Source organism: Ictalurus punctatus, chromosome 22 (assembly GCF_001660625.3).
Source record: "Ictalurus punctatus breed USDA103 chromosome 22, Coco_2.0, whole genome shotgun sequence".
Classification (NCBI taxonomy): Eukaryota; Metazoa; Chordata; class Actinopteri; order Siluriformes; family Ictaluridae; genus Ictalurus; species Ictalurus punctatus.
Window position 1 is genome coordinate 10,124,269 of NC_030437.2, and position 13,113 is coordinate 10,137,381.

Here is a 13,113-nt window from a genome sequence, read left to right on the forward strand (position 1 = left end):
CTGTAATATCTGATTGAACTGGAAAAAAAACTTTGAAAAAATATCTACTTGTTAACTTCATTTGCACAAATGAGATTTGTGCCATTAGCCAGCTCCTTTTCTATTCTGTAAACATAGAATATGTTTGGCTTTAACAAAGTATTCAAATATTTTTTTATATTCTTTTGCTTTGATTTCCATTTCACCGAACATACAACTGCAAAATTCAGCTTCATGCCCTCAAATCAGCTTCATGCCCTCCAAAGTCATTATATAACCCATGGCAAAAATTATGGACTCTCCACACTTAGATGTTCACCTGGCTTTTTGACTTCGTAGCAAATAAACAAATCAGAGATAGCATTTTTGTTTAATAGCTGAACATTCTGGCTTCATGAAACATACCTCAACAAGTTAAATTAAATTATTTTAATTAATTGCATATTATTTTCCAGATCAAGTAGAGGAAAAATTATGGAATTATATTATTGTGTCACTGCAATTTCAAGTGGCGAAGTGGGAAACGTTCTGGTAAAGTCCATCATACATCTAAGCACATACACAGATTTCCCTTATCACTTCTCTTACATTTCTTGAGTGGTGGCAGGATGGCACATCCACCTCCAGAGTGCCTGTTATAATGATCTACTGCTGATATTATCAAAGAACATATATGTATTCAAATAGTTTAATAACTTTATATATATATATATATATATATATATATATATATATATATATATATATATATATATGTATGTATGTATGTATGTATGTATGTATGTATGTATGAATATGTGTATGTATATATGTGGTTTTTTTTTTTTTTTTTTTTTTTCATGTATTCAAATAATTGTGTAAAAATAAATATGATGACTGGATTTTTTGTTGGGTTAACTTATTCATGATCAGTACCATCACAGCAAGTAAAAAAGAAAGCAGTGATATTTTTGTATAATATTTTTTGTATAATACAATTATACAATTTTATAATACAATTATATTATGCATATTATACCAATGAGTTATGAACAAAATGAGCTTGGTAGGCTGCTTGTTGACATAATCAACAAATGAACAGTTTTGCAATTAGAGATAAAAGCCAGATATGGATTACACTGTCAACAAAAGATGATTCATGATAATTGTACTGTGCACCACTCCCTCTGTAAACATGACTGAAGTCACAAAATAGTGACTAGTTAACATTTGTTGGTTACACAGCATTCATAATGCATCTTGGTCACGGAAGTGACCTTAATGTAGGACCTGATTGTGTTCCATAAATCCTCATTTAACCTGGGAGAAATCTGATTGTGTGAGCTCTTCTACTCATAAACTCCTCATCAGTACAGGAAAACAGTTCAATCTTGGCCTGCATTTCCAGCTGTCCACACCCAACAGTACACCAAGAGGATATAACAGTGAAGGCTGGGTGTGATATTAGATGGGAGGGCTAAAAGCCTAATATCTAGCAATAGCTCGACAACATAAGTATTAGGTTGGACCAATCCATTATATCACAATCTACAGCATGATATGAATGATGCATACACACTTAAAGGCAGATAGAAAGCTGCATTCTTGATTGCTGTTTTAAGTGTTTCAAGTCTGTAATGGTGTACTGGGTTCTGTTTCCTCCGAATACCAAACATGGTAAACAGAAAAGTTGTAACCCTTTCGTTCAAAAAATAAAATGCACCAACCCCCCAATTTTAGGGTTCCATCATCTGCTCTTTTATGTTATTTTTTACTTGATAAAATGTATGCTTAGTCGATCTATTTTTAGTTTCTCCTCCAAAGACTGTGTGTGAGAATAATGCTTGTGATATACAGTACTGTGCAAAAGTCTTATTCACATGCAAAGACGTTGTAAAGCAAAGACGCCTTCAAAAATAATTTAATTAAATGTTTCTACATAATAAAATACTATAAAGAACAGTAAACAGAAATAAATGAAACAAAGTCGATATTTGGAGTGATGACCCTTTGCTTTAAAATTTTTTTTATCAATAGTCTCAGGTAGAATTAATGCAGTTTTATAAGGAAATTAGCTGTAAGTTTTACTGCGCATCTTGCAGAACCAGACACGGTTCTTCTGGAGACTCTGACTTTCAGACTTGCATCTTATCCATCCTTCCATCCGTCTTCTATACCGCTTATCCTTCCTTCAGGGTCACAAAGGGAAATCTGGAGCCTATCCCAGGGAGCATCGGGCACAAGGTGGGGTACACCCTGGAAAGGGTGCAAATACTTGCATCTTATTTTTGAAGCAAAAATAAGATGTCTGAAGATGTTTTTGTCTGAAAAGTGGTCTCTTACATAATATGCTGCTTTCTTTTCTGACATACAAACATTTTTCTGTAACATTTAATTTTGTGCTGAAAAACTAATGTTTGTATTAAAAAAAAATAAGGTGCTTAAGACTTTTGCACAAAGCTAAAAATATCTGAATAGAATATTTCCTCTAAGAATCTCAAAAGGAAAACCATGCTAACCATGAAAGCTTCACAGTTGAACTACAAGAGTTACTTAAATTTTAGGTAATAGTATGAATCTAAAAACATCTACTTATAAAATATTATTTATTGAAACTGCTGTTTGGTTGAAGATGAAATGAGTTTGTGCTACATCATGCTATCTTGCATTCAGTTAGCTCATATGAGCTAATTCTTGTTGTGACTTTCTGCACAGTCTACAAACACATAATATAAATATTGGATTGGGAAGCACAGTTTACAGTTTTAGATCTTAGTCACAAATCTCCTCATATAAAAACATCTTTGTTTCCAACAAAGTTCAAATCAGGTTTCAAATGAGTGAATTTATCCACTAGGGGGCGATAGCTGTTCAGGGTTTTATCAACATCAAGCACTTGAAGTAATTTAAAACACATTCGGCTTATTAAAATGTTCCGACCTGTTTACTAAGCGAAATACTCTAGAATTTCGTGGGTATAATATGTATAAAACATCATCTGCCACAAACTGTTATGATTAGAAATGTTGTCATCTAGTTTGTCTAACTAATGTCATGGCAGCTATGAGATGGACCTGATGCTGGGTTGATTATACTGTGGAATTTCAACACTGTACAAAATACCCTTGATGTTATTTACCTCAGATGAGTCTGAGTACTAAAGAGTGTACAGTACAGAAGTTATGACTAAATTACATGCAACAGGTGTTTATAAAAATTCTCAACAATAAGAGCGTCAGGTATTAGTATAACCACAAGGTGGCGTATTGAGGTCTAATATACACTCAGCTACAAGTATACCTGCAAGTCAACACTAAACTGTATGACATGGACAACATCAGTAATATTGCAATAACTGCAGTATTTTACGTAAACAGCTGTTGCATATAACTGAGCATGACTTTTTTTTATTTCTCCTCAATACAACCATGACCACCATCATCATCACCACCATTACCATCATCACGAGGAGCCATTTTGCTTTGTTTAAACGTCATTATCTGTGGCCGGCGTAACATAAAACTTTTAATATAGTGTATATAATACACCCACGTAACTTAAAGGATTAACTTCTAATGCTGAAAATTCATCTAAGACTTACCAACTACCAGTTTGCTGACTATGTCAAGCTGTTAAGACTATATTTTCCCAGCTGGTTGCCTGAGCTGTTTCCCAGCTTCATTATTTCTGACTAAATTATCCAATAAATGTTTGAAACATCCTAATCGTCTTACTGTTGTGTAAATTTTATGTTGTATAACTTTGTAGCAGTGCAGCATTAGTAGATGTACTTTAGAAACTTCCTTCCTACCAGCACTTAACAGCTGGCCAACAGATGGTCCACCAGTCTCATAGACTCTGCCTGTGTTTTGATAGCTGGTCAGACTAAACTAGATTTTTCAGCAAGACTGTTTTTTCCCCAAAGCCTCTTAGTTTGTAACTTCTCTGCTAAATCAACAAGGTGAAAATATTGTTTGAATGATGTCTTTTTCGCATTGCTCATCTGTTCGTTGTAGTGTGTTAGTGTAGAGTTGGACAGGGAATGTCCCCCCTCCCCTTCCTTCCCTCGAGTCGGGGGTGGGGAGAAAAGTTTCGCGCATGCGCAGTGACTTGTTTTTCTCCAAAACCGTCGCTTAAAGTGAGCAGGGCGACGAAACTCGGCTGTCTTTCATAGCGGACCACCGAACCTGTGTCGAGTCTCGATAACAGCATCTTCTGCTGTTATTCAGCTCTGGCACATCAATGACACTAAACAGTGTTCAAACGTGCTTTTTTCATACGAGAATATTTTCATAGACTTTTCTTTGTTGTTGTTTTTTTCTACAGAATTTTGTACATCTTTTTTTGTTTCCTTTTCTTGTCGCCATGGTGCTTGGAAAAGTGAAGAGCTTCGTTGTAAGCTACGACTGTCACAATGACAGCAATGTCCCCGTTTTCTCCAGCGGGGACTGCGTCTCAGGAAGAGTCCTCATCGAAGTGACCGGAGAAATTCGCGTCAAGTCTCTTAAAATCCACGCCAAGGGGTTCGCAAAAGTGCGTTGGACTGAATCGAGAAATGCTGGATCCAACACTGCCTACACTCAAAATTACACAGAAGAAGTGGAGTATCTAAATCACAAAGACATCCTTATTGGCCATGGAAGAGGTAAGAATACGATCTCAATATGTTATATATTTATATATATATGATATATTGTGTGGATGCAGTGGGATGCTCAGACTTGTTTACAAGTAGAGCGGTTGCAGACTACAACTGTTTAATTGTGCATTTTGCATCACTGGATGATCGCGTTTATTCATAATCAAACGCAAAATACATTTTAAAAACCTTTCCAGATCGAAATTGACCTTGTATTCAGACTGTTGTATCATTCCTCTGCTTTAACTCAACTGTCAGGAGGAAGTAGGTAGAATGAATGGGCGAGCAACCAACACAAGGCTTCTTGTTGGTTAAGTCAGGGTTTTTCCCCTTTTATTAAAGAAAAGTTTCGTAAACACACGGTAAATCTGTTAGAGCAGAAAGCTAATTTGCTATTTTTACCTGAAAACCCGCAAAAACAAGATGTTTAATTGGTGTTTTATCACAATTTCGCCTTTAGTTTCCACCCATTGTTAAAAGCGGTTCAATCCTGTTCTGATGCAGTACCTGCTCGCGCTCGCTCCTGATAGGCTCAGGCAAAACGTGTTTTCGATGACATCACGCTTCTGCAGAAAGTGTTACATAGCTGCAACTTTATATATATATATATATATATATATATATATATATAAAGTACATATATGTGTATATATATGCATTTTCCGTGTTTTTATCTGTCTTTGACCAAATGCATAAGAGATATGCTAATATTTCTCATGCAAGCGTTGACATTGCGGATATTATTATTATTATTATTATTATTATTATTATTATCATTATTTAAACGAAATGTTTATATTCAAGTGCACTGTGTACTAAACTGCTGCAGCCTTGCAAATATGTTGCAAACATACAAGCTGTGGGACAATCGCACGCGATGGATATTGTAGCCTAAACCTATGGCCATGTCACAGCAGTCTGAAGACCCGATATCTGTATTCATGTCATTCTTTGTATGGATGTAGACCAGCGCATGTAGAGGGTTTTTCCCCCCCCTTCTTCTTCCAGTGTTAATGGGATACTGGGACGAATAAATGTGAACTTGCATGTTTAATTTCTGTACACAGTAGCTTTAATTTTGTAATTGCTTTACCTTTTCATATATACTGTCACTGATTGTTTTTTTCTGTCTTGAACATTTCTTCTGTAATCTTGCTATTTGTATATTTCAATCAATGCACCGATTGTATCGTTTGTAACGTTGAAATACTAACAATAAAAGTGAAGTTTAGAAATATGGTCGGTATTCTGTCTCGTCATTGGCGCTGCCTGTCTCGTTCTGTTTATTCTTGAGTGTAAATTAAACTGGGGGAACATTTGGTGAGTGCAGGGCGCAGTGAATAAAGCTAAACAAGTCTGAGCTGCAGCTCTTGGTGAACGCTGCACGGCTGTGAATGCGTAATGCGCGAGGCGGCGCGCGCTGAGGCAGCCAGCTCCGGTTTAGGCCGGTCTTCTCTTGTTCGGCTCTGCTTTTGATTGACAGCTGTGCGCGTGCACGCGGCTTCGGCTGAGCTGGCGGTGAGGAAGTGTGTGTTTAACCCAAAATCTAAAACTAGATTGTTTCTTTTAACTTAAGGTTTATTATTTCTTTTTTTAAACTCGAATATATTATGTACTTCAACTAGATTTATTTTTAATTCTGTATTGTGGATGTACGCTGCCCTTTATGAGTGACTCCCATGTTAAATCAAATAAAACACAGACACACACAATTATTATTTATAATTACAACCCAAGAGCAAAATATGTGTGATGTATTTTATTAAAGTACAAAGTGTCCATATAAATAATCTAATTAAAGATGTTTTTAAAATTTATGATCCTTCTGTTGTCTTTTGAATGTCATCATTGTTGTAACTCAAGACAATTAAATGAGATCAAGCTCTTTCTCCTGTTGTTGTTGTTGTTGTTGTTGTTGTTATATAGTACTGTCTCAGGTAAGGTATACATGTATTTGGAATATTGTTCTCTTCTCTTTCAGATGATGATAACTCTGAGGAAGGTCTCACCACAATTCATTCAGGAAGACACGAGTATGCATTTAGCTTTGAGCTTCCGCAAATGTGAGTGCGTTCTTAACATTTCCCAGCTTAACATGAAAGTGAAACCATTTACAAAGAGGTTACAAACATGTAGGCTTTTCTTTTTAATGTCCTTCATGAGAGATTGATAAGACGTCTGATCATGTAATAGCTTTCAGTTTGTTCATGCCACCTTTCTGTTCTCTGTGTGCAGACCATTGGCTACCTCTTTCGAAGGGAAGCATGGCAGCGTGCGCTACTGGGTCAAAGCAGAGCTGCACAGACCATGGCTTCTGCCCATGAAGACCAAGAAAGAGTTCACCGTTTTCGAACACATTGACATCAACACTCCCCTCCTGCTGGTAAGTGGTGTCTGCCTCACATCACAGGATACCTCTGTTACGCTCTGCGTTTTGTTAGCACGTCTCTATTCTTACTTTCTTCTTTTGATGATTTGGGTTTCTTCTACAGTACCAGGACTTTCAAATTGGTCCTCAGGGCCTCCCAGGCCACATATTTGTTCTTTCCCAGCTCAAAACACACCTGTTCCAAGTACTTTGTTTTCTCGATACCTTGTTTTTGGTGTGTTTAGAGCTTTCGATGTTGCAAGAGAGAGAATTTGTGGACTGACTGGGAGTCCTTGAGGACCATGGTATCAACCACTGCTCAACAGGGTATATTTGAAGTATTCTAAAGCTAACAAGTCTCAGGACACTAAAATTGTCTTGTTATTGTTTTTCCTCTGCTTTTTACAGTCTCCACAGGCAGGCACGAAAGACAAGACACTATGCTGCTGGTTCTGCACCTCAGGTCCAATCTCCCTAAGTGCCAAAATTGAAAGGAAGGGTTACACCCCAGGTAACATAATGTTCCCAAGTATGATTTGTATCTCATTATTCATAAAGCGTTTGGTATTATTGTAGTTTACTGTCAGAATAGTCATGTCAACTCAGTCCTGTGTTGCTGTTTGCAGGAGAATCGATTCAGATCTTCGCAGAGATTGAGAACTGCTCCTCGCGCATGGTCGTGCCAAAGGCTGCCATTTACCAAACTCAGACCTTTTATGCCAAAGGGAAGATGAAGGAGATCAAGCAGCTAGTGGCCAACATCCGTGGGGAGTCACTGTCTTCTGGCAAGACAGAGACATGGAACGGGAAGTTGCTGAAGATCCCTCCCGTGTCTCCGTCCATCCTGGACTGCAGCATCATTCGAGTGGAGTATTCACTCATGGTGAGTTAGGAGCCTTCATCACTTACTCACAGGCTTTACAATTTGTAGGTAAAGCCTTATTGTGATCAGTTTGATGAAGCACAACACATTTCCAAAACTTAACACGCGTAACACATTATTACGCAGCAAGCCTATAATACACTGAGCTTAACTTCTTGCTTCTCTGCTTGATCTTTGAATAATTAGCTAAACCTATGACTTATATCTGTGCTTTAAAAAATGTTTTCCATAAAACACTGCATTCCCTAAAACCATGGCTTGAAAGCAGTTTACATTTGTTCGAATATTTTTAAAGGCAAGAGTTCAATGAAAGCTAATCGCACTTAGACTTCCATCAACCACTGACCTACTGCATGCTAATGACCTCATAACCCTGTGAAACAGTTGCATCCTGTTCTTGCATAATCACACAATGTCATAAAACTGACCTTTCTATCAGGATCATTACATCAGACATCTGAAGGTATATGTGACTGACCTGTTGCCACTGCTTGTTTCCTCTAGGTCTATGTGGACATTCCAGGATCTATGAACTTGTCCCTCAACCTGCCTCTGGTGATCGGCACTATCCCCCTGCACCCTTTTGGCAGCCGCACATCCTCTGTCAGCAGCCAGTGTAGCATGACCATGAACTGGCTAGGCATGAGTCTCCCAGAGAGACCTGAAGGTGAGTACTGGGGTTACTTGTCGTACAACGTTATACTCCTTTTATATTTGTACTTATTTTGCTCATATATAGATGTAGATAGGCTGTGGGATTATACATTGCCCTATACATGTGGTGCAATAAATATTCAAAGATTTGTTATGCATAACCACCTAACAATTAACACAACCAGACAAGGAGGTGGGAAGGTAATGGTTAACAGAAATGGTACACAAATAGAACATGGTTTTCTGTTCATCTTTTTGTAGCACCCCCAGCTTATGCAGAGGTAGTCACAGAGGAACAGAGACAAAGCTGCTTGGAAGTGTCCTCGGGCCGTGAAGACCTCGATGGCCCACTGTTTGCCTACATCCAAGAGTTCCGCTTCCAGCCTCCTCCTCCATATTCTGAGGTAAATACTACCAATAAATGACAAATTGTGACTAGATTTGCAGGTGATAGACTTGAGCACTAACTGCTGAGAACTAAATGTGTCATTAAAGGCTATAAGCTGAACAGCTTAGTGAAACACATAGAGATATGTTCACATCATTTTGAAATGACAGTATTTATGAGCTTCCAACTTGTAAGAACTGTTTAGAGACTACTTGGAACCTATAATTACCAGGAAGGAGCTCTGAATTTCCTGAAAGCTCTGACTTGACACTGTGTGAAGTCATGTTATAAACAAACACGACCAAAAAAATAAAAATTCTGTGTCTTCCACAGTTTAAGGCAGCGAGGAGTGTAATGTTCTAGTTTAATTCCTATGATACTTGAGTTTCTAGTATGGGATACTTAATAAATAAGGTGTTGTGTGTTTCCACCTGAGTCCAAGGAGAGGAACAGCTTTGAGTAGTATTCCTGAGCAGTCATCTCATAATTATTGTAATTACAACACGACGTCAACACACTGTAACAGTGTGTCAGTCAATTTTAGGGTGACTCCATGGTGTCTGATTTTCATGTTTACCTTTCTGACATTTATGTCCTAACTTTAGCTGTGTTGCTCTATCCTCTCCCTCTAGATTGATCCAAATCCAGATCAAACCAGACAGCCAGAGGAGCAGAGGCCTGAAACATGTCCATCACGCTGAAAAGCTCATAGCACCAGCTCAGAGCAGTCGTGCCCTTCAAACTTTCGACTTTCAGTTTTTTTCCCGGAGACAGCGAGTGCACTTGCGCCGCTGTTGATGCCGAGAGAAAACGAACACGCAGGAAGAAGGACAGTAAAGTGCAGGAAGTTGCTGCCGTGTCAGTTCATTCCTGCCACAGGGAAGTGTGACCACTTTGCTCATCTGTGTTGATCCCTGTGGACAGATGCACCTGGTTGGACTGTGATGCCAGGTTTTAATCAGCCTAGTTTCTGTTGTCCTCATGCTTCTTTCTGTAACCATGGCACAAAGTAAGGTTCTGTAGCACAGAGCTACCTGGAGACAGACAAATATGCAGAGGATACACTATAGCCACCACCTGCAGTACAAAGGAGAGAAGACTAGAATCTCTTACTTCTGTTGTGGATTTTTGCACATCTTATATTTAGCTTGAGTTATAAGGCTCAGTTTGAAAATCACTAATTGTTTCGTTTTTCCACTGTCTTGGTCTAATATGACTAAATGATCGCAGGCTTGTTTCGCTTCATCCGTGCAGCTTGCCGAGAATAGATTCAGAGACAAAAATCCGACTGAGATTCAGAGACTCAATTCCTGCTCTGATCTAGTTTCAGCTGTTCTTAGGTGGTTTTGTTTTTCCTTAATTGCGTTCCCTCTTAAGGACATGCAGATGACAAACTGTGCTTAGTGACATACACCACCTGAAAGGCTCTTCAGACTTGGCATTGTTGCCTGTATGTTTGTAATAGCAGTGTGACTTTTTTCTGTTTTCTCCTCCTGTTCACATGGACACCATGTACAAGTTCTAAACATAGTATGCCTTCAAGCCAATCTCCATTTCTTTTGGGGATTATGCTCCTAGCGCATGTTTTGTGGTAGAGAACAGAAGACCATTTGCCACTTGCATGTGTAGGCAGGGAGGAGAGATAAAACAGGGTGGAACCCAGCAGTTTGCCTGCAAACGGCCTGAACAGTTCGTTGCCTTTCTATTTGTAGTGTAACGCAGTGCAGTCTTCTATATAATGCTGCCTAAAAAAGCACTCAGTCTCAGGAGAACTTCTCACTTGCCAAAAGGTTGGAAACAAACAAACAAACAAAAAAAAAATATATATATATATATTGAAAAAGACATGTTTCATGTTTCAATTGCACTGTTTGAAAGCAAAAAAAAAGGATGTAGGTGAGACAAAAAAAGTAGATTAGATTAACAGAAGAACAGAGAAGACAATGCACAAGGCAGCTTTCTAAGACGAAAGACATTCCCTTTTTGTCCTGTTTTACTTCGAGACTTCTTTTGTCCTAGCATTCCTCCAGGCCAGTGATGGCAGATATGATTTGGAGCAAAACGTGAGAGAACAATGACTGAGATTCTGAAAGGACCCATGAAGAAATTTGATACAGCCAAACTGTGGCTTGAACTATGTTGAAATGAGGCATACATTAGTTTTCAGGACTCATTCAACAACTACGTTAACGCTCTGCTTCCGTGCAGTAATAATGTAGCACCTGTGGGGTTTTGTGTGTGTGTGATTTTTATTTTTTTTATTTTTTAAATTTTTTTTTAAATATATATATATATATATATATATATATATATATATATATATATATATATATATATATATATATATATATATATATATACTCAAACATTACTCATATCTCACAGAGGTCTGGAGGAAGTTTGGTATTCAGTCATTTCCCAGTGAAAATGGTTTAAGCAATGTTTGATACATCGCTTAAATTCATAACTTTTGAAAGGACACTATGGATGATCATAGTCAAGTAGCTGATGTGTGCGTGTATGTGACATTTGTGGTTTCTCTAAGGGGTGTGTAGAACTCAGTAAGTTTTGGATTTCTGCTTCAAACATACACAGACTCATTAAAGTGGTCTTATCATGGTGGCCTTGAAGAACTGACCTGGTTCATCACTCACATTTATTACAACTCAAAACCTTCTGACTGTCTCTGTGTCGTCTGAAGCGTGTTTATGTTTAAAAGGACAAAAAGGGAAAAACCAAATAGTCCTTCAAAGCGAGCACTGATCCCCAAACATGCCACTCTGATTTGCTATGGCTTAAATCATGTTTTGTGATGACTAGCTTTGATTACCATTACGGGCATTTAAGGCTTGCTTCCTGGTCAGACGATCTGGAGCGGTTCTGTTTCTCTCACATGGATTTATTTTGGGAACAATAGTTGTGGTCTAGCACACCTTCAGAGAATTGGGTTGCTAGTGGACAGTTCATTTTCGTTTATGGTAATCCACACATGGTAAACTCGCAACTGGAAAGTGATTTTAGGCAAAAACAATAAGCTTAAAAAAAGAAAGAAAACTTAATGATTTTTTCCTTTCATGGTTGGTTAGTTATTGTGCTTGGCCTTCCATGTAGTCCAGTGTTAAAGCTAAACTCTTTTTTTTTTTTTTTTTTTTTTGTTTTTTTTTTTTGTTTTGATTTGTTTTGTGTTTTCTCTCTCTCTCTCTCTCTCTCTCTCTCTCTCTCTCTCTCTCTCTCTCTCTCTCTCTGAGGAATGAATGAAGTAGAAGTTGTTGTTCGATTTGTTTTTTAGAACCAAAGTGCAATACCCCCCCCACCCCAACAATGGTATAACTTTTTTTGTGTGTTTTATTCCGTGATAATCAACACTAAATAACCGACAAATTTCTGTTCTGAATGGTTTTGAACTTGTCTTTGTTCTTCCTTGGAGCTGAATAAATTTTTTCCAACCAATAAAACATTAGTGATATTTCATTTGTACTTGTTTGTAAAATGTTTATATTGTCTTTAACTTCCTTTCCTGACTAATGAGGGATATGTTGCTATTTCCCACACTATCAACATTTCTCATCTACTCTTTCAGGAATTCACATACAGAAGTGCTAATTATGGTTAAATGAACCTCTGAGCAAACACTTACACTCAGTCTTCCCACTCTCATGATCTTAATATTAAGCTTTATTGATTCCCATATAGTTATAGAAAACTAACATACTAGGTAGGTTAATGGATAAGTCTTATTAGGCTTGTTATATTAGCACTAAAAATCTTTGAGATGTCATTAACAATGTGTAGTAATAATAATAATAATAATAATAATAATAATAATAATAATAATAATAATAATAATAATAGTGTAGAAATATCTAATAGCCCCTGAAATGCAGTTCTCCTTGCTGGCTGTTTTGGCTGAAACCTGGTGCAGTAGTGCTCCTAGAGGCGAACCAGACAATTGCACTAATTTCCAGTCACCGCTTGGAAATGTTCCAGAGAGAAACAAATCAAGTGACATGTTTATCTGCAAACTGTCCAAGTTACTCTAGGCAGTGAGAAAGAAAATATAGACATTCATTTGCTAAATGGGCTTTCTGCAGTGGCTCTTCTCTGACTTTTAATGCAACTATATTAAAAATGGTTGACTTGCAGAATAACCTTTTCCTGCTTGCTTGTTTCAGAGAAAATATAACATATCTGCAGTATTCACTAAAACAGCATTTTAGTTTTCA

At 37.6% G+C, this 13,113-nt stretch overlaps 1 protein-coding gene across 1 annotated transcript; it reads left to right on the forward strand.

Annotated features, from left to right (window-relative positions):
* Positions 1-4,122: 4,122 nt before the first annotated feature.
* arrdc3a (arrestin domain containing 3a) lies at positions 4,123-12,345 on the forward strand. Its single transcript, XM_017452119.3, has 8 exons — positions 4,123-4,603; positions 6,579-6,660; positions 6,833-6,980; positions 7,374-7,476; positions 7,592-7,848; positions 8,353-8,515; positions 8,764-8,906; positions 9,523-12,345. The coding sequence occupies exons 1-8, from the start codon at positions 4,324-4,326 to the stop codon at positions 9,589-9,591; spliced, it is 1,245 nt and encodes a 414-aa protein (XP_017307608.1). The 5' UTR covers positions 4,123-4,323; the 3' UTR covers positions 9,592-12,345.
* The last annotated feature ends 768 nt before the right edge of the window (positions 12,346-13,113 follow it).

What these genes read in the sequence shown, in the direction of transcription:
- arrdc3a (XM_017452119.3), top strand. Translation starts at nt 4,324, where the DNA reads ATGGTGCTTGGAAAAGTGAAGAGCTTCGTTGTAAGCTACGACTGTCAC. An exon ending in AGCTTTGAGCTTCCGCAAAT is followed by an intron (nt 6,661 to 6,832) that starts GTGAGTGCGTTC and finishes CTCTGTGTGCAG; the next exon opens with ACCATTGGCTACCTCTTTCG. An exon ending in TCTCCCAGAGAGACCTGAAG is followed by an intron (nt 8,516 to 8,763) that starts GTGAGTACTGGG and finishes ATCTTTTTGTAG; the next exon opens with CACCCCCAGCTTATGCAGAG.